The sequence below is a fragment of the Artibeus jamaicensis genome, unplaced genomic scaffold, assembly GCF_021234435.1.
Source record: "Artibeus jamaicensis isolate MK-2021 breed Jamaican fruit bat unplaced genomic scaffold, CSHL_Jam_final scaffold_916, whole genome shotgun sequence".
In the NCBI taxonomy this organism is placed as follows: domain Eukaryota; kingdom Metazoa; phylum Chordata; class Mammalia; order Chiroptera; family Phyllostomidae; genus Artibeus; species Artibeus jamaicensis.
Genome location: NW_026522059.1, coordinates 21,372,278 through 21,397,221, shown reverse-complemented (window position 1 = coordinate 21,397,221; position 24,944 = coordinate 21,372,278). Strand labels below are relative to the sequence as shown.

At 37.5% G+C, this 24,944-nt stretch overlaps 1 protein-coding gene across 1 annotated transcript in view; it reads right to left on the bottom strand.

Moving 5' to 3' along the window:
* Nucleotides 1–15,599, bottom strand: part of EIF3E (eukaryotic translation initiation factor 3 subunit E) — a 56,846-nt gene extending 41,247 nt beyond the window's left edge. The window contains exons 1-3 of the mRNA XM_037166900.2: nucleotides 15,478–15,599; nucleotides 4,590–4,704; nucleotides 2,983–3,100 (exon numbers count right to left, since the gene is read on the bottom strand). Of these exons, the coding sequence (XP_037022795.1) occupies nucleotides 2,983–3,100; nucleotides 4,590–4,704; nucleotides 15,478–15,567 (323 nt within the window). The 5' untranslated portion in view covers nucleotides 15,568–15,599. The remainder of the gene's footprint in view (nucleotides 1–2,982; nucleotides 3,101–4,589; nucleotides 4,705–15,477) is intronic.
* Between the last annotated feature and the right edge of the window lie 9,345 nt (nucleotides 15,600–24,944).

Genomic DNA, 24,944 nt, shown 5'->3' with positions numbered 1-24,944 from the left:
ACCCACTAGAAGCCAATAGTGGGAGAGAGCTGACATACCCAAAATATCCAAACCAATCAAGTTACTGGTGAAAATGAAAAATGTCTCTTGTTTTATAGGAAAAAACAAACAGACTTTTTGGCCAAGTAACCTACCAAGAATGACACATATGGTCCTACATAAGATGGTTTGACCTCTATGAATTTTCACCTCTGTGATGATGCAAAAATGATATGCACTTCGAATTTTAATCTTTTCCTGAGCTAGCAATATGCGGTGTGGTAACTGTCATGATGCTGGAGAGCAGCAGTAAACTACAGCTCCTGGTCAGCTATGTGATCATGAGGACAAACAACTGACCCTCTCTCTACACTGCACTATATGATTTTGCCCAACTGTAGGCCAATGAAAATGTTCTGAGCATAATTAATGTAGACTAAGCTATACCATGATATTGGGTAGGTTAGGTGTATTAAATGCATTTTTGATTTACAATATTTTCAACTTATCTTGGGTGTATCAAGACATAACCCCACTGTTAGGTTGAGGAGTATGTGTATTTGCTCTCTTGAGGGTACATTTCCAATAGATGATACATTCTTACAGAACAGAGATGGGAATATTTGTACTGTACAAACTAGCAGGAATTGATCCTACACATAAATTTTGTTCCCCTCCCCAATTTGTTAATATTTTCCACAAGGACTATGGTTTAGCAAATTTATGAGATTAATAAAGCATGCCAAATCTACATGATATGTATGCTACACAGCCTATATCATTATTATCCATACCAAAGTATCAAATAACCGAATTAACTTTTAAAGATTTGCATAATATGATAAGTTAGCAGAATGGTAAAAAGACACCAAGGAATAAGTGACAGGTGGGTACAACTGCCTACCTTCTAGGCATTTTCAAAAGAAAAAACTTTTATGCTTCTCAGAAGAAGATATGCTGTGGCATGTCTTTAAGGAGCATAATTTTACTTGAAGATTTAATGAGAGGTGGATATGTTATCACTAAAATTAACATGGATGTATTACACTACAGAATATGAAATATGCATGAAATTTCAACATAAAAAGAAGTCACAAACATAGCACTTCCTGTGGATCACAGTGAATAACTGTGTGACATTCCTCACATCTCTCACTATCCTCTCGCTGATGGGATATTTCTAGGAAAGTATGGGAAGCAAAACATTATATGATAGATAAAATTTACAAATGGGGTGTTGGCAGGGAGAAGTTACTACTTTGAAAATAAGGAGTTCATATGTTTAATTAGGTTACAAGCTTTTAACACACAATTTCATCTTTTCATTTATCTCCAATTTAGTGTCTATCAAGCTATAAAGAGTCCTCTCTTTCTAATATTTGGTGAACAAATCTATATTGACCTCACTCATACCCTAATGCCATTACTTTCCAGTGTTTAAATCACTAAAATTTAGAATTTAAATTCTAAATTTTCTGTTGTACCCTAACTTCTGGATTATTTCAGCTGTCCCTCTGTGGTGACTTACATGCGACTTAAAGGTCTGTAATTACTCACTACATTATAACTATATACACTATAACTACATATGAAAGTCTATAATTACTCATTAAACTATATGTATCGACTGCCTTTGCCTTGTAGTTTCTAGATCTTTAAACATCTTCACAACTGGTTCTGTTTCTGCCTGAAGCTATTTTAGTTGTGCAACAACTATTCTTTTTCCTCTCAAAGCTAATTAAAAATACAAAGGCATTCTATAATGTTCGTGTAAATGAACGTGGTATATATAACATCTTTAGAAGATAGTTATCTCTGAGTATGTGCATATATACACCAATGTGTGTATGTGTGTATATGTAGTAAAATATGGTGTGCATCAGCAAGATACATTCTAATATAGTATAGCAATAGTGTAGCATTTGCTGCTTTTCTAAATAATATCTGGTAACACTTTCCCAAATCACATGTGAAAATTCAGAGCCAACCTCTTGAAAATTTGACTAGATCACATAAGAACTAAAGGTATAACACAGCAAAATCTTTCCCAATTCCTCAAGTGAATATATTGATAGGTAAGGTTTACCACAATGGCAATTTTTGATTTAGTAGATTTTATTTTTAAACATTTCTAGTAACCTAAAGGGCTTCAATTAGTGATCTACCCCATATTTTTTTGACCATTAAGATGCACCTAGGTTTTAGAGGAGGAAAGTAGGAAAAAAATTTTGAAGCAAATAATCTGGTAAGATATTTAATAACATAAATAACACAGTATTTCACCAATGTAAATGTAAACAGAACTCAACAGCGGCATTAACAACCATTATTCCTCCCAAATGGGGCGGGGGATGAGTCTCAAGGTCTGAAAATACAGTATATTAAGTCAGACTAAAGCAACACACTTTCTTTGGGGACCAAATAATAAGTCTATTTCTAGCTAAGGAGGAGTTAGGAACAAAATAACCTTATCAGTCCTACAGTACCCTTCTTGGGCTGGGCATCAGGCTGGATATGGGAGAATGTAGCAAACTGATAAAAGTGAGCTCAGGTTTTCCTTACAGCTAGCAATCCATGTGCTCTAGGTATTGCCCAGGCACAGTACTTCTCAACCTCAGTTCTACTGACATTAAGGGTTGAATAATTCTTTTTTGAGGGTGCAATACTACCCAATGTATTGCAGGCTGTTTTGTAGCATCCCCACCTGCTCCTTGTTAGGTGCCAGACTCACCCTTGCTGTTGCGACAGCCAAAAATGTCTTCAGACATTGTCAAATGTCTGGAGAAGGGCAGGAGACAAAACTGATACAACATAATCAGATTTAGGCAAATGGTAAAGAAGTTCTTAAAAGAATTTAGTATTAACATTTATTACTAAGGACTTTTCCTTCTCTATACAATAAGGACACAGAACAATATATGAAGAAATCAATTAAAGTTTGAATTAACATTTTTATTAATCTAGAAAAGGGAATTTTTATAATTCCACTTAAGGAGAGGTTACCTGGTTGACTGCATTTGTCTTGTAGTTTCCGGATCTTCAAACATTTTCACAATTGGTTCTGTTTCTGCCTGAAGCTGTTTCAGTTGTGCAACAACTGTGGTTCTTTTTTCTCTCAAAGCTAATTAAAAATGCAAAGGAGTAAGTACTATAATGTTAAACTATACTGCTCCCCAGGACAATATCTCTGGGAAATTTTCATTTTATTTAAATTGTACACATATGTATTTACCCTAACAGATTCATATGCCAGTAACCACCAAGTCAGTAACTTCCCCAGATCAAATTTCTTGTAACACTGGAAAGGCACATAAAGGAACAAGGAATCTTCTTTTTACTCCTTAAGAAAAACTGGGGAATAAACAGATACAACCTGGGGGAGGTGGGGGGGGGGGGTGAGTCAAGGGAACATTGATCTAATTCTCCATTTCAGAGACTATTCCCAGTGTTTTTATATTTGTTCTCACAGAATTCTGAGATGAATATGATATCTCAGAATTTTCTGAACACAGAAGTTCAGAGGAGTTTACATATTATTATTATAAGATTTCAAGTAGGTTTAATGGAATTTGAATCCAGTCAATAATCTCTTTTTACTATAAATGTAGTTCTGTATCTCTCAAACCCAATTCTATAGTTCCTTTTTACTGCATCATGAAGAGTCAGAGAAAATTCACATAACCTGTGAATTTTTTCACAGGTTAACATGTTTTAAAGTTTCAGTAAGAAGTAATTTACTTTTTCACCACAAACTAAAATTTAAAGAGCAAATATTATTGCAAGGAACTGTAATATAAGTCAGAAAGTTTAATGTAATAACTCTGCATTACATATAATGAAGTATACATTTGGAGTGTTTCTCAAACACAGAAGGGGATCTGTAATAAAATTTTGAGAAATGCCATTTAAACAAAGTAAATTGTATTTCTCTACTGAAAAAGTTCCTAAGATTCATTTAAAATACTATGTGCATAAAAGAAATGGTATAGAGTTTTTTAGTATTTTCCAAATTTATAAAACCACATTTTCTTAAAGGAATAGCTATTACCACAGAAAACAGGGATTTGGAAAACACTGGACCAGTAGTTCTCCAATTTCGGTGCTGGGCTTCAACTAAATTTCTGATTATGTAGATGGAGGTGTGACTGGAGAATATGCATTTCTAAGGAGCTCTCTCAGGTAAACTGCCAGTGCTGGTCCTGGGGACAGCACTTTTAAAGACCATGGCTATATACCCAGATGATTCAAAATAAAAAATCTCTAAGGCACACAAGGTGCTAGCTGAAAAAGTTAGCAAAGCAAAAAAACTGCGACATTCTCAGGTAATTCTAAGGGAACAATTGATGTATAAGCATAACTTTGATGATACTATGAACTAAATACTCTGAAATAAAGGTCTTTAATGACCATGTTTTAAAGTAGTTTCACACCTTTTACGATGAGAAAATAATATGCTTTAGAAGAACTATAACCTTAATATTACCTTTCATCCAGAGAACTTTTAAATAATGATTAAGACTTTTTGTTAAACCTCTTTTATAAATCACAAAACTTTAATCCACATATCCTCAATTCACAAGGCAAACTTCGGTTCTAAGGACAAAACTTACCATGCGGAATATCATCAGAATAAAGGTTTTTGTATACATCCATAGCAAAGTCTACCATGTTGGTATCACTAAGAAGATCCAATTTTCCTTGTAATAATTCTTTTTCATTATATATCTGCAAGAGAAAATTACTTTCTAGTAAATACACTGCAGTTCCTCCATATAAAATGATTAATACTCAGATTAGTTCACCGACAAGTATACTTCCTGAAACAGCATTTTTTAAATAAAATACTACATAATATTAATTCAACCTCTTGTGGGAAGGCAAGCAATCAACCTGCAGAAACATATAAATATTTTGTTTACCTAATAATTTAACAATAAAAGCAATTGTACACTGCACAGCCATTCCCACCTACTTCTGATTACCCATATTTTTGAACCGTAAGAGGCACGTAGGTTTTAGAGGCGGAAAATAGAAAAAGAATTTTTGAAGCAAAAAAGTGGTAAAATATTTAATAACACAAATAACATAATATTTTTACCAATGTAAATATAAACAGAACTCAACAGCAGCATTAACAACCACTATTCCTCCCAAATTGGGGGGGGGGGGGTGCATCTTATAGTCCAAAATGAGGTATCTTGTTTTTATGTCCCTACAAGCCACCTTTTATCATTTGTAGAACAAGACTGTGCTTAAATAAACACCACACAAACTTCACTGGTAAGCAAATGTAGTTGTCTCTTCTCCCCATCCAGGTCATTAGAAATTAACTAACTTATTAACCATCTTAGTATATCACATCCACATGATGCCTACCCACCTCTACTTAAGGTAGCCTCTCCTTTACAACCACATATTTTTTCACTAGTTACAATTCTTTATAATAGTTCACCATTCATACCATTGAAACATACTTAGCACTCACTAACTCAACCATTTCATATCAGGTTTTGCTTTGCAAAGAGTTCAAGAAATATGGGAAATATTCAGTCCCATAATTCAGGGACTGAATAAGCAAACTCACATAAACAGTAGGTATATTAAGCAATATTTAGAGATTCTACACAACAGTACTCAGGGAGAGAGAAAGCAATCAATATAAAAATAATTTCTAATCAAATAGTCATCTATACTAAATTTATCTTTTTTGCCAAAGGAAAAAACCCAGGAGGATCCCACATTTCACACCATAAGAAAAGATGAAGGTGGTGAAATGGGATAGCCATGAGATCAAAATGGAATCTCCCAAACCACATGAAGAGATACTACAAAATAGACAATTTAATTTGAAAATGCCTAAAAGAGTAATAGGCACTTCATGAAAATTTAACTAAATGGCCAACAAACATTCAAAAGGTCCTCAGCTTCATTAATCATAAAAGCAATTCAAAACCACACTAAAACCTAAAAAAACTTGGCAATACCAGTGTCGGTGTAGAAGTAACAAACATTTATTCTGCTGACAGGTGTGCAACCACTTTGGAAAGCTGTTTTTATCTCCCACAGTTAAACATACACTTTGACCCAGCAATCCTGCTCCAAGGTACCAAGAAAAGTGACATCTCCAACAATGTTCACAGCAGCACTATTTGTAACAGCTAAGTCTATCAACATTAGACTGAATAAACTGTGACATACACACAAAATGGATTAACATTCAGCATTTAAAACCAAAGTACTACCATCCTAAAATCTGAATGGCCTTCACAAACAATGTTGAATGACAGGAGTCAAACAAAGTAGTACATGCTGGTGAGTGCTTAATTCCATTTATATAAAATCAAAACTAGGCAAACTATTCCAGCATCAGACTAGTCATTACCTTTGGGAGGTGTGAGTAATGACCAAAAAAAGGGTCAGAAAAAAAAAAGCTTTTTAGGATGTTTGTAATGTTTTATTTATTGATCTGGATTGTGTTCACTTTGAAAAAATCATTTCTATTTCTGTGCTTTTCTGGTATAAATGTTATACATGATAAAAAGATTACTAAAACAACTGAAACTTCTGTTCAGTCTTTCTTACAGAAACCGTAGTCTTGGGTGAAAACATTCTTTTCCTAGCCTGCCACCTCTTCTTGCTGCCCATCAATAGCTTTTAATTTGTATTGTCTCTCTCAACTGCAGACTCAAAGTATTGCTCCTGTGATTAGATATTACTGGCCTCTACTTATGTCACCCTCTGTAAATTTTGGCTCATAAGCATACTTATTCTGTAAAGGGCAGATAGTAAATGTTTTATTTTGTTAGCCAAGAAACAAAAATCAAGGACACTATGTAGAAGTACTGTAACAAACATATTTTCACAAGTCTTCTTTCTAAAATAAAAATATGTAATAATAATAATGGATTAAAAATTTTGTAATATAGATCTACCAATGATAAGTATGGAATTCTTTTGGAGAATTAAGTGAATTGTTCCCCAATTCACTTAACTGGGGCACAAAGTCAGTGTTCCATAACTGAAAATGTTTGCAGAAGTTCATTTAAAAGTTTTTAGATTACAGACCATCCAAAGCAGGCAGAGAGGGCTGTACTTGGTTCACAAGCTAGTTTCTCAACCATGGGTCTAGTTACCTCTTAAAAACAGTTCCTACTTTTTAATAGCTTAAAAATCTTCTTTCACATCTCTTCTTGCTATCATCCTCCACAAACCCTACATCCACAATGGTAATTCTTTAAAATCCCCAAACCTTAATATTCCTTTATCCTGCAAATTATAACAACTTTCATCCAGTACCTCATCTCTAGAACTTCCAACTTAAATTCATCACCTGTTCCATCATAATGATTAAAATGACTTGTTATATAGGTCGAGGCATGCTCAGTTGGTTGGTGCATGGGCCCTATACACAAAGGTTGTAGGTTCAATTCCTGGTCAGGGCACAAACAAGAATCAACTAATGACTACATAAGTAAAACAATAAATCGAAGCCTCTTTTTCTCTTTAAAAAACCATTTAACACACAAATCCAGGAAACACAGAGAGTCCCAAACAAGAGGAACCCAAATTGAGGACCACTTTAAGACACATCATAATTAAAACAGCAAAATCCCAAGACAAAGAGAAAATCTCAAAGGGAGCAAGGGAGAAACAGGAAATAACATACAAGGGAGCCCCGGGAAGGTTAGCATCTGACTTCTCAATGGAAACACTCCCAGCCAGAAAAGAATGGCAAGAAATAGTCCAAGTAATGAGAACCAGAGGACTGCAACCAAGGCTACTTTACTCAGCAAGGCTCTCAATCAAGATAGAAGGCCAAATAAGGAGCTTCCCAGACAAAAGCAGTCTAAAAGAATATACCTCCTCCAAACAAGCTTTGCAAGAGGTGCTAAAGGGTCTGCTTTAAGGAAAGGAAAGAAAAAAGAGAGAGAGAGAAACACAGTTAGAAAATGGTAATAAGTACCTATCAATGATAACCTTAAACAGATGAAATGCTCCAATCAGAAGACATAGAATAGCTGAATGGATACGAAAGCATGACCCACACTTATGCTGCCTACAAGAGACCACCTCAGGACAAAAGACCTACACAGACTGAAAGTAAAGGGTTGGCAACAAATTTTCGAAGCAAACAAACAGGAAAAAAAAAAAGCCATGGTGGCAATACTCATATCAGACAAAATAGACTTCAAAAAAGGGCCATAAAGAGAGACCCAGAAGGTCACTTCACAACACCCAAGGGAAGAATCCACCAAGAAGACATAAACATGCACCCAATATAGGGGCACCCAAATACAAAAAGAAAACCTTAGAGGACTTCAAGAAAGATATTGACGGCAACACAATTATAGTAGGGAATTTTAACACCCCACTGTCAAAAATGGACAGATCTTCCAAACAAAGTATCCACAAAAATATTGTGGCACTGAACAATGCCCTAGATGAAATGGACTTAACTGATATATATAGAGCCCTTCACCTCAAAGAAGCTAAACACACATTCTTTTTGAATGCAGATGGAACATTTCCAAAGATAGACCACGTGATAGGACACAAAACAAGCCTCAACACAAATTCAAGAAAATTCAAATCATATCAAGCATTTTCTCTGACCATAAGAGACTGAAACTAGAAACCAACCTGAAGGAAAAAAACCCAAAACACTCAAAACCATGGAGACTGAACAGCATGCTATTAAACAGTGAATGGGTCAAGAATGAAATCAGGGAAGAAATCAAAAAGTTTCTGGAAACAAAAATGAACTCACAACAACCCAAAACTTATGGGACACAGCAAAGGCAGTCCTGAGAGGGAAGTTCAAAGCTCTTCAGGCCTACCAAAAAAAGATAAAAAATTTCAAACAACCTAACCCTATACCTACAAGAACTGGAAGAACAATAACAAAGACAGCCCAGAGCAAGTAGAAGGAAGGAAATGACCAAGATCAGAACAGAATTAAATGACATAGAGACTAAAAGCACAATTCTAAGGATCAATGAATCCAGGAGCTGGTTCTTTGAAAAGATAAACAAAATTGACAAGCCTTTAAGCAGGCTCATCAAGAAAAAAAGAGAGAGGATCCAAATAAACACAATCAGAAATGAAATAGGAGCGATTACAACTGATATCACAGAAATACAAAGGACTGTAAGAAATTACTATGAAGAACTGTATGCCAAGAAATTTGAAATATGAAATGAGCAAATTTCTAGAAAAATATAATCTTCCAAAACTCAATAAAGAAGCAAAAAGCCTAAACACACCAATAACAGCAAATGAAATTGAAGCAGTAATTAAAAAACTCCCAACACACAAAAGCCCTGGACCAGATGGTTTCCCAGTAGAATTCTACAAAGCATTTAAGGAAGAGCTAACCCGTATCCTTCACAGACTATTCCAAAGAATCCAAAATGATGGAAGACTCCCAAACTCTTTTTATGAGGCTAGCATCATCCTAATCCCAAAACCAGATAGATACACAACAAAGAAAGAAAACTTCAGGCCAATATCGCTGATGAACATAGATGATAAAATCCTCTACAAAATATTGGCAAACTGCATCCAACAAAACATTAAAAACATCATATACCATGACCAAGTGGGATTCATCCCAGGGATGCACTATGGTACAATATTTGCAAGTCATAATGTAATACATCACATAAACAAAAACAAAGACAATAATTACACGATCATATCAACAGATGCAATTTGATAATGAGAAAAACCATTTGATAAGGTACAGCACCCATTTATGATAAAAACACTTAGCAAAGTGGAAATACACCAAGCATTCCTCAACATAATAAAGGCCATATATGAGAGACCTACAGCCAACATTATATTCCATGGGCAAAAACTAAAATCTTTTCCACTAAGACCAAGAACAAGACAAGGCTGTTCACTTTCACCACTTGTACTCAACATAGTATTGAAAGTTTTAGCCACAGCAATCAGACAAGAAAAGGTCATAAAAGGCATCCAAATTGGAAAGGAGGAAACAAAACTGTCATTCTTTGCAGATGACATGATATTATACATAGAAAATCCTATAGACTCCTCCAAAAAACTGCTTGACCTAATAAATGAATTTGGCAAAACAGCAAGATACAAAGTCAATATCCAGAAATCAAAGGCATTTTTGTATACCAATAATGAAACAGCAGAAGCAGAAATCAAGAAAAAAAACCCATTTGATATAGCAAAAAGAAAAATAAAATACCTAGGAATAAACCTAACCAAAAAGATAGGACCTGTGTTCAAAAAACTACACAACACTGAAAACTACACGACACTGAAGAAAGAAATCAAGGAAGACATGAATGGAAACATATACTGTGTTCATAGATCAGAAGAATTAACATCACCAAAATGTCCATACTACCCAAAGCAATTTACAGATTCAATGCAATACCTATTAAAGTACCAATGGCATATTTCACAGACATAGAACAAACACTTCAAAAATTTATATGGAACCATAAAGGACCCCACATAGCTGCTGCAATTTTGAGAAAGAACAACAAAGTAGGAGGAATCACAATACCTGATACCAAAGGCCACTGTAATAAAAAACAGCCTGGTACTGGCATAAAAACAGGCACATAGACCAATGGAACAGAACAGAGAGCCCAGAAATCAACCCAAATCTCGACAGTCAATTAATATTCGACAAAGGGGGCCGCAACATAAAATGAAGTAAAAATAGCCTCTTCAACAAATGGTTTTGGGAGAACTGGACAGCTATGTGCAAAAAAAATGAAACTTGAGCATCAATTTACACCATACACCAAAATAAATTCAAGGTGGATAAAAGATTTAAATATAAGCCATGACACCATTAAAGTCCTAGAGGAGAACATTGGCAAGAAAATCTCAGATATTTCAAGCAGCAACATTTTCACTGATATGTCCCCTAGAACAAGGGACATAAAGAAAGGAATAAACAAATGGAATCTCATCAAAATTAAAAGCTTCTGTATGGTTAAAGAAATCAGTATTAAAATTAAAAAAGAACCAACCATATGGGAAAACATATTTGCCAATGATACCTCAGAGAAGGATTTAATCTCCAAAATATATAAATAACTCAAACGGCTCCATTCTAAGAAGACAACCAACCCAATTAAAAAATGGGCAAAGAACTTGAACAGACACTTCTCCAACGAGGACATACAGAGGATCCAGACACACAAGAAAAGATACTCAGCATCGCTAGCTATCAGAGAGATGAAAATTAAAACCACAATGAGATACCACTTTACACCGGTCAGAATGCCCATCATAAACAAAACAACAAGTGTTGGAGAGGTTGTGGGGAAAGGGGGACCCTAGTGCATTGTTGGTAGGACTGCAGACTGGTACAACCACTATGGAAAACAGTATGGAATTTTCTAGGAAAACTAAAAATGGATCTGCCTTTTGACCTGGCTATTCCACTGCTAGGATTATATCCTAAGAACCCTGAAACACCAATCCAAAAGAACCTATGCAACCCAATGTTCGAAGCAGCACAATTTACAATAGCCAAGTGCTGGAAGCAATCTAGGTGCATATCAGTAAATAAATGGATCAAAAAACTAGGGTACATATACACAATGGAATTCTATGCAGCAGAGAGAAAGAAGGAGCTCTTACCCTTTGCAAGAGCATGGATGGAACTGGAGAGCATTATACTAAGTGAAATAAGCCAGGCAGTGAAAGACAAATACAAATACAAATATGATCTCATCTTTAACAGGAACTTAAATCAACAAAACAAACAAGCAAAATATAACCAAATTACTGAAATAGAGAACAGGCTGACAGTGACCAGAGGGGAGAGGGGAGGATATTTCAGGAGAAAAGGGGAAAGGTTTGCAGGAACAAGTATAAAGGACACATGGACAAAAACAAGGGTGGGTGGAAACGAGAGGGGTTGGGGAGGGCTGGGCTGTGATAGGAGTAAAAGGCAGAAAACTATACTTGAACAACAATTAGAATAAAAAACAGTAATAATGAAATTAAAAATAAGTTAAAAATGAATGGATAAATAAATAAAGCAACTTTAAAAATGCTCCATTTTCCTCAGCTTACCCTCTGTTCTAATTTTTATGTCATCCTTTTTGGTTATAACCTTCTACATTAGTTCAGCTATCTTTTTTGGCTATTTCAAAGATTTTTCTTTCTAGTGGTATCACTGATTCCATCCTTTTTTTCTGACCAAATAAAATTCAATGTCAATCTCTAGCTCTGTGGGGGAAAAAGTTATCTATTTTCTATCTTCTGGCTAAGAATGACTATGACTATAAAATGTTTCAAAACTAGGCAATATATATTCAGTCACATTTGTACTTTTATCTGTTGACCATTAATTCTTTTTCAAATTAATCTTATTATTTACCTACAAGACTACCTCCAAATATTTCTACATTACTTCCACTGCTCCCCTCACTCTGAGAATGACCACCAGCTATATAACTGTATAATTCCCAATCTCAGCTGGGCCCTCCACACTTACCAATCCTTCTACTTGTCTTTAGTCTGTTTCCTCAGTCACCATTTTCATCTTTACCTCACTCCTTAAAACCCCACTAGCTGTCTCATTCCCCTCTCCTACAGGATGGGCTAAACTCCTAACAGAAAATATTTAGGAATACTTACTCTGTCCCACAAGGCTAAGTGCTTTACGGGGGGGGGGACCCCCAAAAACCCATAATTATTTTCTGGAGGGCAGGCCCCTTGTAGTACAGCACCCCCATTCCCCATGCCTAGTAGCTGCAGTTCTAAGAACCCATCTATCTCTATCACTGTACCAGCTGGCGTTGTTCTGAGGCTGAGTTTGGGTTCAGTGAATTTTTCTGAAGAGTCTTCAATGCACTTGCCCATTTCATGATGGGTGATTTACCAGTGCAGCGATGAGCAGCAGTTTTCTACCAAAAAAAGGCAGCATGGCCCAAGTACCCCACCCTCCCTATTTATCCCATCTCACCAGGAGTGACTTTTGTTTCCCTTGTGTTCCTGGTGAAAAAAGTCCCCCAAGGGAAATGCTTTGCAGAGGAGGAAGAGGTAAGACAAAATGGCAGAAGCACCAAAAGGCAACAAAATCAATGAGTTCAAAACTGTTTTGACCTGTGGAAAAAATGCCTCGAATAAGTATACACCATCAAATGGAGACTACTTTGAAGGTGACGGAGGTTAAATATGTAAGAATACACAACTTTTTATAAATAAATTCTGGGTTTTTTTGTTTTCCCCCTTGTTTACGCATTATCTCATGTAATTTTTCCATGAGGTTGGAAAAAAATTTTCCATGAGAGGGAAAAAAATCTTCCCATGAGGCTGGTGGTAGTACCAACACTTTATGCATCAGAAAATCCTTAGTTAAGATGAAAAAGAAACAGTTCAAGGGCACACATGTATTAAGTGAACAGAGCCAGAATCCTAACCCAAATAGGACTCCAGTGCCCAAAACCCTAAATATCACCTGACTTTCCACTTTGCATGAGATTAAAAAAACAGTAGACACAAATATGTGTTCATTTACTTATTTATTAAATAATCTTTAAATACCTTTATGCCAAACTCTGTTTTATGTGCTGAGAACACAGAGAAGAACCAAGTTTCTGTTCTCATGGAGCTTGTATTTTCTGCAGTATTAAACTGCCCTCACATATCACGATCATGGACTCTTGTACCACCTAGCCTTCAAAAACTACATAGCCTCTTTTCCTCAAAGTCCTTTTTGCCCACTGACTAGAATCTCAATTTTGATAGCACTCTTCCAGTACTTCCTTGACACATTATTTTTGCCTTATATTTATATATAAGGTCTATATCTATAGACCTTTATCCGTTCTAAAACATAGGTATGATTCTAGCAGTGAGATATCTGCATTTTACCTTGGATTTATTACACTTCCACAATAGCCCTGTACTTAGTAGATTGCTGAGCAAATATTCCAGCAACTGTCTGGTCTTCCTCTTGGGTGCATTATGGCCATCTCACAAACTTTCTCTCCAAGGGAAGCGCTGGACCTGTTACACTGAGTCTCAGCTGCCATTTATGGTTTTTGTTTTGCCCCGTGAAACACTAATTTACACTTACATATTCCTCCCTTTCACTTAAGATGAAAGCACAACAAACACATTATAAGATAACAAAGTTTGGTTAGTTTAGAAGCATTTCTCCAAGGAGCTAGCAAAAGATTCAAAATATGGTTATTTCTGTCCCTTGAGCTGTGGTGAATTATCCTTATCTATCCAGAAAACACAATGCACACTGAACTATTATGGTCGAGTTCTAAAATATAGATGCTAAGTACATCCTATGTGAAGAAAAACCAAGGCAAAAATACATCTTTTCAAAATAAAGCTTTGTAAACCATATTTGAATATTTTGAAAATAAACTTGGTATTCTCTAACATTAACAACTTCAGAGTTGTCTATAAGTCTTTAGAAGAGTATCATACGAACTTAAGGATTATATCTGATAAACCTTAATTACCAACAAGACTTGAAAAGTTATCAGAACAACATAGTGTTTATTTCTAGCGCTGTTTTGTCCCATTACTGTTGAGTTAGCCGATTTGTTATGTCCCTAAGTAGACTTATGCTGTAATTTGCTTCCACAAACAGAATTCCTTTATTTTTTCTGGCCTATATTCTAATCCCTTCATCACAGTAATACTACTTTGATTACTAAAATGCATCAATTTCCCAATAAACTCAAAGTATAACCTAAGCTGACTATTTCAAAACTCTCAGCGCTGAGACATTTTTAAGAATGAGGTACCAGAGTCACACAGTATTTATTCGGTATCTCTTGAGTAGCTAAATGAACGTCTATACCAATTCAAATCACTGGAAGTGTAAATGTCTATAACGGGGAAAGAACTGTCAGGTTCAAACTTGTCGTTTTTGCTTTTTCGGGTTGGTTGGGGTCCCTGTCCCCATGCAACAAAATAGGCTACACATTCAGAAGTGGCTACTTATCGAAAGACCGGGAAAACTCAAAGCAAGTAACTCACAACTTTACGGAACTAAAAGTGCTGGATATTTCACTTAAGTGTAACAAAATTAATCCAAGCGACCCGGCAAGGCAAGCACACCCTTCCGCTAGTCCCGAAAGAAAAATAAAAATAGCTAACCCTCCTATTTGCTTTTAGAAGTCGATTTTAAGCAAAGCTTCAGCGTCACCACAGCCAATAGTCAACTTCCGAAATGAACCGACGCGGAAGTCCCTCGGCCACCGGCATCTCAAGTAAAGCCGTGACGGCTTTTTTCTATGAATTTCTTTCAAATTGTCACCTTGCCCCTCGTCGGGGCCGCATTCCGCGATACCCATCAACTCTGACGACACTAAACTACCAGAAGGTACTGACTGCACGGCCGGGGACCAAACTCGCGGCCATCCCACACGTGTGTCACTTAGGCCTAGAGCTACCGCCGCCGCCTTTCGGCCTTGCTCCGCACCTCACATGCTCCCACAACTTCCTCGCACTTAAAGCCCCACTAACCTCCTTTACGGAGAGAAACTCAAGCAACGGAAAGACTAGATGCCGATCCAAAAAGTGCGCGATGCGAGTGGTCAGGTCGTACTCCGCCATCTTGCCAAAGAAAAGGTCTTTCCTTATTAAAACTTTATTGACAGCACCGACAGACAAATGGACAGTCCCCACAGTGCGCGTGCGCAGTTGGTAAACTGGGCCCGGGGATGTGTTTGGGCCGCCGCTCCGGAACAATAGCGCATGCGCAGAGCATCCAGCTGGCTAAACTTCGCGTCCCTGACCAATACGAACCTGGTCATCCAGGACACTCCTCTCAGCTCCGCCTTCTGTGGCCTCGCCCCGCCCCCCACCACCACAGCAGGCAAGTGGGTGGAACTCTGCTCACTTCTGTCCCCTATCACTAGTGGGCCAGCTGGCTAAGCTCACCTGAGCTCCGTCCTCGTCCCTCCGTCTTCCTCAAAACCGATCCCTGGTGCCAAAAAGGTTGGGGACGGCCGCTCTAGGCTACTTTGGGACAAAGCTGAACGCCAGCTCGTTTCTTCTGTTTGAAAGCCTGTCCGTGCCCTGTGATTCATTCCATTAATATATATTGAAGGCAGAATTAATTGGTGAGGCAGAGCAGGTCGAGGCCCCTGCTCTCCAGAAAGTCACATGCATGGAGAAATATGAGCTTCTGTTTGGCATATAGTAATGGTCTGTTAAGTTGTTTCTAGACAGGAAAGAAGTAAAATGAAGAGCTATAACTTAGTGGGGATGGTCAAGTTGGGCCTTTTAAGAGTAGTTAGAGAAAACTCAGATGGGAATTAAGATAAGCAAAACTCAGGTAGGGTAACAATTTACCTGAGATGGTAAGAGAAGAGGTGACCAAAATTAGAACCTATGTAAAAACATGCCTGATAAAAAGCACAGCAAAAACAAAAACCATGAGACAGTAAAGAACTTGATGTGTTTCAAAAACTGAATATCTTGCATGATTGAAGAGTGCAGTTAATGGCAATAAAAAGGGTAGATCATGATCAAGGTAAAGAGTGTGGAATTTATCCTAAGTGCTCTGAAGTGTCCTTTGCTAGTACCTTCTCATTTTCAGGCGTCTTCATTTTGGAGTGTCTTGGTGTCTTACCTCTTCTCTCTCTAGGCCAGTGCCCTAAGTGATGTTGTTCGACCTAATGCTTTAAATAACATCTGCACATTGACAGCTCTCAAATGATGGCCTCAACAGAGACTGCAGGCTCACAAATATCTAGCTGGCACACAACATCTCAACAATAATATGTCCAAAACCAAACACCCCCATTTAGCTCATCAAAACCTGCTCCTTTTTGCATTCCTCCAGCTCAGTGAAGTCCAATTCTATCTGTCCAGGTGCTCAGACCAAAAACCTTGGATTCATCCTTGACCTTTTTTTTCTCTTATGCTCTACATTGAACCCAACAAATCCTTTGCTTCTGACCTTTAAAGCACATCCAGATCCAATCAATTCAAACCACCTCCAAAGTCAATCCCTAGTCCAAACCATCATCATCTCTTGCTTTATTTTTTGGAATAACTTTATTCAGTATTCCCCTTGCTTCCCCTCTTTTCCTCCTGTCATTCATTCTCCATGCAGCAGCCAGAGTGACTTTTAAAGTTCAATTGTGTTCAAAATCCTCCAAGCCTTGCCATCTCACTCATGGTAAAGAGTATGTTTAATTATGACCTAAAAAGCTCTAGTTCCCCTAAACCCATTACCTCTCTGATGTCATTTTCTCCATCTCATCGTCTTACTCACTCTCTCCCAACCCTAAGCAACCACTAATCTACTCTCTGTCTCAGTAAATTTTCCTATTCAGGACTTTTATTTGAATGGAATCATGTCATATGTGGTCTTTCATTTTTTACTTAGTATAATATTTCAAGGTTCATCTGCATTATAGCATATATCAGTACTTCATTCCTTATGACCAAATAATGTCCATTTTTCTGGATATACTAAATATTGTTTACCCATTCATTCATTGATGGGCATTTGGGTTGTTTCTACCTTTTGGCTACTATGAATAATGCTGCTATACACATTGATGTACATGTTTTTATATGGGTATGTATTTCCATTTCTCTTGGGTATGTGGTATATATCCAGAGGTGGAGTTGCTGGGTTATGTAGTAAGTCTATGTTTACTTATTAGAGGAACTGCCAGATTGTACTATAATTTTGCAAGATGTTACCACTGGAGGAAAGGGTACACAAGATCTGCCTGTATTGTTTCTTACAACTGCATGTGAATCTACTATCTCAGGATAAAAGTTTAACTTTAAAAATGATTCCCAGACTTTAGACCTAAGAAAGTGGATACCTGCTGGTAACTAGAATATGGGGGACAAGAACGGCAAAGAATATATATGGGTGCTAAAACCAGGAATTTTATTTGAGGTAGAATAAGATCCTTGTTAGCTATCTACAAGGTGATGTCAAATATGCCAATGGAGATACTATTCTGGATTAGTTGATGTAGTTATTACTTACTTAACATGCATGTAACCTTGAGCTAGATGTTTTCAAGGATTTGGGAGTATGATGTGGTCTCTGTCATTGTGCCATTTACAGTATTGTTTGGAAAGCCAGGCAGAACTCCAATGAGAGAATGCATAATAGTATAGGCTGTTAAACTCTGGGGGATAGTCTTTGTAGCCTCTAAGAACTGAGAAGTGACAGTTGTACTCTGAAATTTCCTGGAATCTGACAGACTAAAGTTGCGCTAGAATATAGACGGGAAAAGAAGAAGTTAAAGAGAAAAATATCAAGAATTGAGGCTTTAAAGTGAAAGTGAACTGTGATGGAGGAAGGAAAGAAGCAGGTGACATTACGGAAACTTGCCAAAAAGGAACAGAGAGCATCTGTAAAAAGCGGAGACAAATAAGAGGTAATGTAATTTGACAAACATTATAAACTTTTATCATATGAAAAGTACTAAGCTAGATGTTAATGGGAATATATAATCAGCCAGAGCTAACCCCGGCCACATCTATCTAATAGGTGATAATTATTCATTCACTCAATATAAATTTAATACTTGCAATGTGTTAGGCACTCTTCTAGGTCCTGGAATTTACCAGTGAAGAAAACAAACCATCATCTCTAAAGAGGCTTATATTCAAGTCAAAGGAGACAGTTAAAACATATTAACAAATATATATTTTGTTAGGTGGTGATAAGTGCTATAAAGAACAATACACAAGGTAAAAGTTAGATAATGGTGAGAAAAGGTTGTTAATTTATATAAAGTGATCAAGAAAGGCCTCTCTGATAAGGCAGAATTTGAAGAGAAACCTAAAGTGAGGGAGCCTGTGGCTTTCTAGAGGAGGAAAATTCCAGGTGGAGAAACATTATAAAGGTGCTGAAGCAAAAATATGCTTGGTTTCCTTGAGGAATAGTAAGGAATCCAGAAGTTCAAGAGCTGATTGAGCACAAGGAAGTGTGGCAGAAGATGAGTTTGGAGAGGGAGTGGTGGGCCAGGTGATGTAATGCTTTGTAGACCACGTTAACCAGGACTTTGGGTTGGATTCTGAATGGGGTTGGAAGATATTGGAGGATTTTGAGCAAAGAAGTCACATAAATCAAAGTTACGTTTTACAAAGACTACTTTCAGGGATTGAGGGGTAAAGGACAAATATAACAGAGAGACCAGTTAATAGACTATTGAAATAATTCAAGCAAGAGATGATGGTGGCTTAGACTACAGTGGTAGTGTTGAAAGAGTTGTGGACAGTAGAATGTATTTTGAATGCAGAGTTAGCAAAGTTTGCTAATGAATTAGACAAGAAAGAGAATAATCCAAGATGATTCTAAGGTGTAGAAGAACTGAGGGGCCACTCGCTGAGATGAGGAGGTATGTGATAGATGCATGTTTTAAAGAGGATCTCTCCTCTTTAAAATCAAGACTTTGGTTTTGGACATCTTCTGTTTGGGATGCTTATTAGACATGTAAGTGGAAATACTGATTGGGTAGTGGTGCATATGAATCTGGAATTCAAGAAACAGGTAAGAATTAAAGATGGAAAACTAGATCTTGTCAATGTATTAATGAAATTTAGGGCAAGAGCGAGTAATGGGGGGGGAGGAAATGGGGACAACTGTAATTGAATAACAATTTAAAAAAGGGAAATTTAGACGCATGGGACTAGATGAGATCGGAGTATGAATGTTTTGGGAAAAGAGATGAACAGGACTGAATCTTAGGCACTTCAATTTGTAGACGTTGGGATAGTTCAGACTAAATAAGGAAGCCAGAGAAGGCCTGGCCAGTAGCGGGAGGACAGAAGAAGAGGAACAAGAGAAAGTGGTGTCTCAGGCACCAAAGAAGGAGAGTGGTCCAAGCAGCAAGAAGCAACAGACTATGTTTGATGGTGCCATTAGTTCAAGGTGACGACTGAGTACTATTGCCTACTGGCTTTGAAAATATGCAGGTCTTCGATGACTTTGATAAGAACAGTTTCAATGAGTGATAGATGAAAGTCTGGAGTGAGCTTAAAAGATGGGAGGAAAGAAAGTGATACCACACTTATAAACAGACCTTTTGAAGAATTTTACATGAAAGGGAAGCAGTGAAATGTAGATTGGATTTTTTTTTTCTGTTGGGACTGCTAACTTTTAGAACAGATATGGAAGAGAGTAGTGCAGGTGGTTCAGGAACAATTTAAACACAGTAGGGTCACAAAACCAGGAAAATATAAGAAATATTTGAGAAAGACATCTTGGAAAGTTAGCGGAAGATTGAAGACTATCAGGGAAGATATACCAGAAAAAAAGACCAGGGCCAAATAGTAGAATGCCTATGTGAGGAATTTGAAATTGAACTGAGGTCATGAGGCCTCTTAGAGTATTTTTGGAGTATGAGAGTGCATAATTCAATCTGTGTTTCTGGAAGGTAATTCTGATAGTTGCACAGACAGTGGATTGTATAGATGAAATGCAGCCAGGCTGTGGAAGTTCTTCAAAACCAGACTGGAAAACTTGGACTTGATCAGATAGGCAATGGGAGCCTCTCATTAAATTCTTAAAAAGAAAAAAACCATGAAGATAGTAGTGTTTTGTCCTTTAAAATTAAACTGGAAGTGATTTACAAGATGGTTTAAAGTGGTGACAGATTGGAAACTCTGCTGATTTGCCTGGCTTTTCCTCTGGAATTTTCCTTGCTGGTTTTTGAAAATATCTTGTTTCTTTTTTATAAGAGAGATTTAGCTCAAAATGTGGAAAATCTGACTTTTTAGTTTAGTCTCTTCCCAGTGTTTTAGTTTAAAAGAGAGATTACATTGGAAAGATAGGCAGGGGCTCACCTGGTAGTATCTAGGTGGTGTCAGGTGGAGACTTTGATTCTCATACATTCATTGAGTATTATTGAATGCTATCTATTGATTGCTAACAATCTCAAGTTTTGGGGAAACAAAAAAAGAAAACTAATACAAGCCCACAAGGAGTTTACAGTTTAATGGAATTAGCAAGCATGTAAAAAAGGGAAATAATTATAGCCCAATAGGAGAGCATCTATGCACAAAATAAATGCTCCTGGGAGTCGACGGGGGGTGGGGGGGGAAGTGACTCACTACCAGAGAAAAGGTGGAGCTTCATGGGAAGGCAACATTAGACTACCTTTACCCCAATGGGTAGATGTTCGGCTGCCTAAAAAAAGGGGAAAGAATGTTTCAGGCAGAGCAAGACACACAGGCTTAGCCCTAAGAAAAGACACAGTGTCTTTGGAGACACCAGGAAAGATTTTATGCCTAGGGGGTAGCATGTGTGATGTCAAATGGCAAGACCTGAGTCTGCATGTAGGGGTCCATTGTCAAACGTGCTGTGGGCTCCATTGAGGAGTATGAAGTCTGTCCTGCAGGCCAGTTTTCATGGTGACTTTTTTAACATCTTTTGATGTACTTTTCTGTCTCTAGTTCAGGTTCTGACCATCTCTCTCATACACAACTGTAATATTCTTCCAAAGGGTCTCCCTGTCCTGGGTTCTGCACCTGTCTGCTTATCCTCCACCCCGCTGCCCGGGTGATCTAAATGCACACGTAACACTGTTATGATTGAACTGTGTCCTCCTCCTCCCTTCCCCTGGAATTCATATGTTGAAGTCTCTAACCTCCAGGACCTTAGAATGTAACTATATTTGGAGATAGGGCCTTTTAAGAGCTAATCAAATTAAAATGATGTCATTAGGTGGGCTCTAATCCAGTATGATTGGTGTCCTCATAATAAGAGGAGATTAGGACACAAACATACACAGGAGAGACCTGTGGAGACACAAGGAGAAGGTGGCCATCTCTAAGCCAAGGAGAGAGGCCTTAAAAGAAAAAACCTTGTAACCACCTTCATCCTGGATCTATAGCCTCCAGAATTGTGATTAAATAAATATCTGTTGTTTAATCCACAGAATTTGCTACACTTTGTTATGGATATCCTAGAAAACTAATGTACTTGCACTTCCTACTTTATATAGTATAAAACAAAAACCTCTTAGCGCCATATATCAAGTTCTTTAGGACCTTATCTCTCCAGAGCCCTACACCCTTTCACTCTAAGCTCTGCTCTACAGGCCTCCGAGCTCATTGTTTCTTCATTTGCTCTCCAGCAGCTCCTTCAGTTTAAAATGCACCTCTGCTCCTCCCACCTTGATGATGATGCCTTCCCTTTGTAGGACCCAGAGGAAGCCCATCAGCAGAGCATATCTGAAGTAATCTCTCCCTCCTGCCCTCTCTGCTGGCAACACACTTATCTCAGGGCCTGTAACATTTGAGCCCATTTTTAAAAATGTTTCCTCCTACTAGACTATAACCATATTGAATAGGAGGACAGTGAATATCTTTCTTTATAGACCCAATTCCAATCTTAGCTCCTGGTACATGACAAGCACTCAAGAAATGCTCCAGAGATGAATAAATGTGCATAGAGCCTGGGTCTCCAGATCTACAGGTTCTTGAAATAAATTTATCCATACTTTGCAATAGTCTAGTGTAGTGGATACATTTTTAGAATGCTTGTGTCTGATTAGCTTTCTTAGATATTTCTAAATAACACTAAATGACGTTACTTTAATCACATTACCTTTTTATATACTGCATGGAGATGCCTGTTGCATTTTAATATGTCTCCTGTAGTTTTATTTCCAGTGTGTCTGTTCAAAACATACTATTTGCTACCTGTTCTGTGCCAGACACAGTGCTAGACTCTGAGGTTAAGGAAATGACAAAAATGCTGTTCCTCATACAAGAACTCACAGGCAGAAGGGACAGATACACAGACCAAGACTATTGCACTGTAGTAAGGGCAACAACAGAGCTGTGCATGAGGCATTAATGGAGTGCTTTCATTACATGGAAAACACAGACTCTTCTTACATCTAGGTGTTTGCTAAGTTTTTTCCCCCAAAAAATAGCTATTGCTTTTTGGAGTGTGTATCTTTAGCAGGTGACTTTTTTCTGACCTCATGTTCTTGCTCTGGAGGGACCTTGTTGGAACGCCACCTCACGCCTGTGTGAGAATTTCCAGAAGCCTCGGTCCTGCTGTCATCCTCATGAAGGAATCACAGAGAGTGAAGGCGGCTTCAGAAGACCTAACTCCCTTCATTAGCACCTCATATAAACCTGGGATTGACGGCTCACTCGACTGTGTTCTGGGACCTTGTGGTATGGGAACTGAAGGATATTAGACAGAGGGAGCCGTTGCTGCTCTTTCTCATCTGTCCCCAACGCTGGGACCTGGAATGTGGCCACCTCATTCTTTGGGGGGGGGGGGGGGGGGGTGGCAATCCCCAGTCGTGGGAGGTATCTGAGAAGAATCTGAAAGAATTGTGATGAATCTAAGAGTTGACAAGCTAATAATATCGATGACTAGCCACTTCAGAACATAAAATACCTACGTATTTGTTCAAATACTTCTAATTCTCTGTGTTTTTTATATACTATTTGGTATCTGTGTTACCTGTCTAGAGAAATTCCCGCAGTCCAAGCAAACCTTCACTGATTACCAGAACAACATGATTGGTTAACATGCTGAGAGAAATACAGTGATACCGAGATGCAGCACAGATTTCTAACAATGTCAGTCATCGTTTGCACACATTCTCTTGTGTACTAACAACCAGCTTCAATGATCTGGCTAAAAAAAAATTTATTTAGCACTTATTTGGAAATTTTGATGTGAAAAAATATGACATGAAAAATTTTGATGTAGAAAATGCCTCTTTAAGAAAGGCATTTTAAAATAAATGTTCCATGTTACTCTTAAGTTATGTGTCTTAAGTCAATGCTAGGATCTATGCAAGTCAAGTTTCTTTGGATCTAGCCCCAAAAATAAAAAGTAAATATTGAGATGATGTAGGGAGCCAGGCAGAATTTCATCCTGGAACCCAAACAGGAAAACAGAATTTTTCCAATGACTCCAGAGGCGCAAGGCACAAGAGTTAACTAGGAAGAAGAGTAACAGTGTTCATAACTGTGGTTTACCCTTTGTCACATTGTATTTACTTATCTGTTTACACGGCTGTCTCTCCCACTAAAGTATGACTTCTACAATGTCAGAAACGGAAAAAATAAGAAAGGCCTGTAGGTAGCCCCAAACAATAAGAACAACTGGGACTGATGTGAAAATTTTCATGTTATCAAACTATGGGTATGGTTAGAGAAGCCTTCCCTGATTTTGCTATTTAGAATTGCTTCTCCCCTTTCATCACCTTCTTTATTTCCCTCCCAGTGCTTATCAAAATCTATAATGATCTTGTTTATATGTTTACTGGTTTACATCCTTCTCACCTTAAGGTAATTCTGTGAAGGCAGGAACCTAATCTGTGGTCTTATTCATTACTGTGTGATAACTAACTCTTTGTGGCATTGTAACTATTCATAACTATTATGAATGAATTAATATGTGTTATTTAGGCCAAAAGAATATGTTTGTGTCCTGAAAATTTCTTACATGATAGAAAAAAAATTTATATACTGGAAGACAGTGGGCTTGAGGGGAAGTAGAGCTATTGAAAAAGGAAAGAACCTGAGAAATGCCTTGATTCCTGGTATTTGATCTCTGAAAGGGAGCTTCCCCCTTTTTTATCTTTGTAAGGGACAATGGAAACATTAACTCAATGCCAGTGAAGGAAGGGAGTGGGCTTAGTGCTGTTTCTTATCTTTGAAAGCTTCTCTGAGTCCTGAAGATAGTAGGTGAGGGAGTTATCACAGGAGTCAAACACCACTTATTTAACAAAAATATTCTTTACTTGTCCTGTGACAAAAACTGAATGGGACCACAAGCTACAAAGATGCCTAACGCAGAGGTTGTGAAGCAGCAATAGGTAAAAAGCAGAGACCCCCTTCTGGAGCAGCTGGAAAAGATCTGTGTACTGGCAGCTTTTTCTCATTCTTCATTTCTTTTTGATTTTTAAAACTATTTAAAAAAATTAAAATTCCTCTTTTTCACTTTCTATGTCTTTGAAGGCATTGTTGTCTTT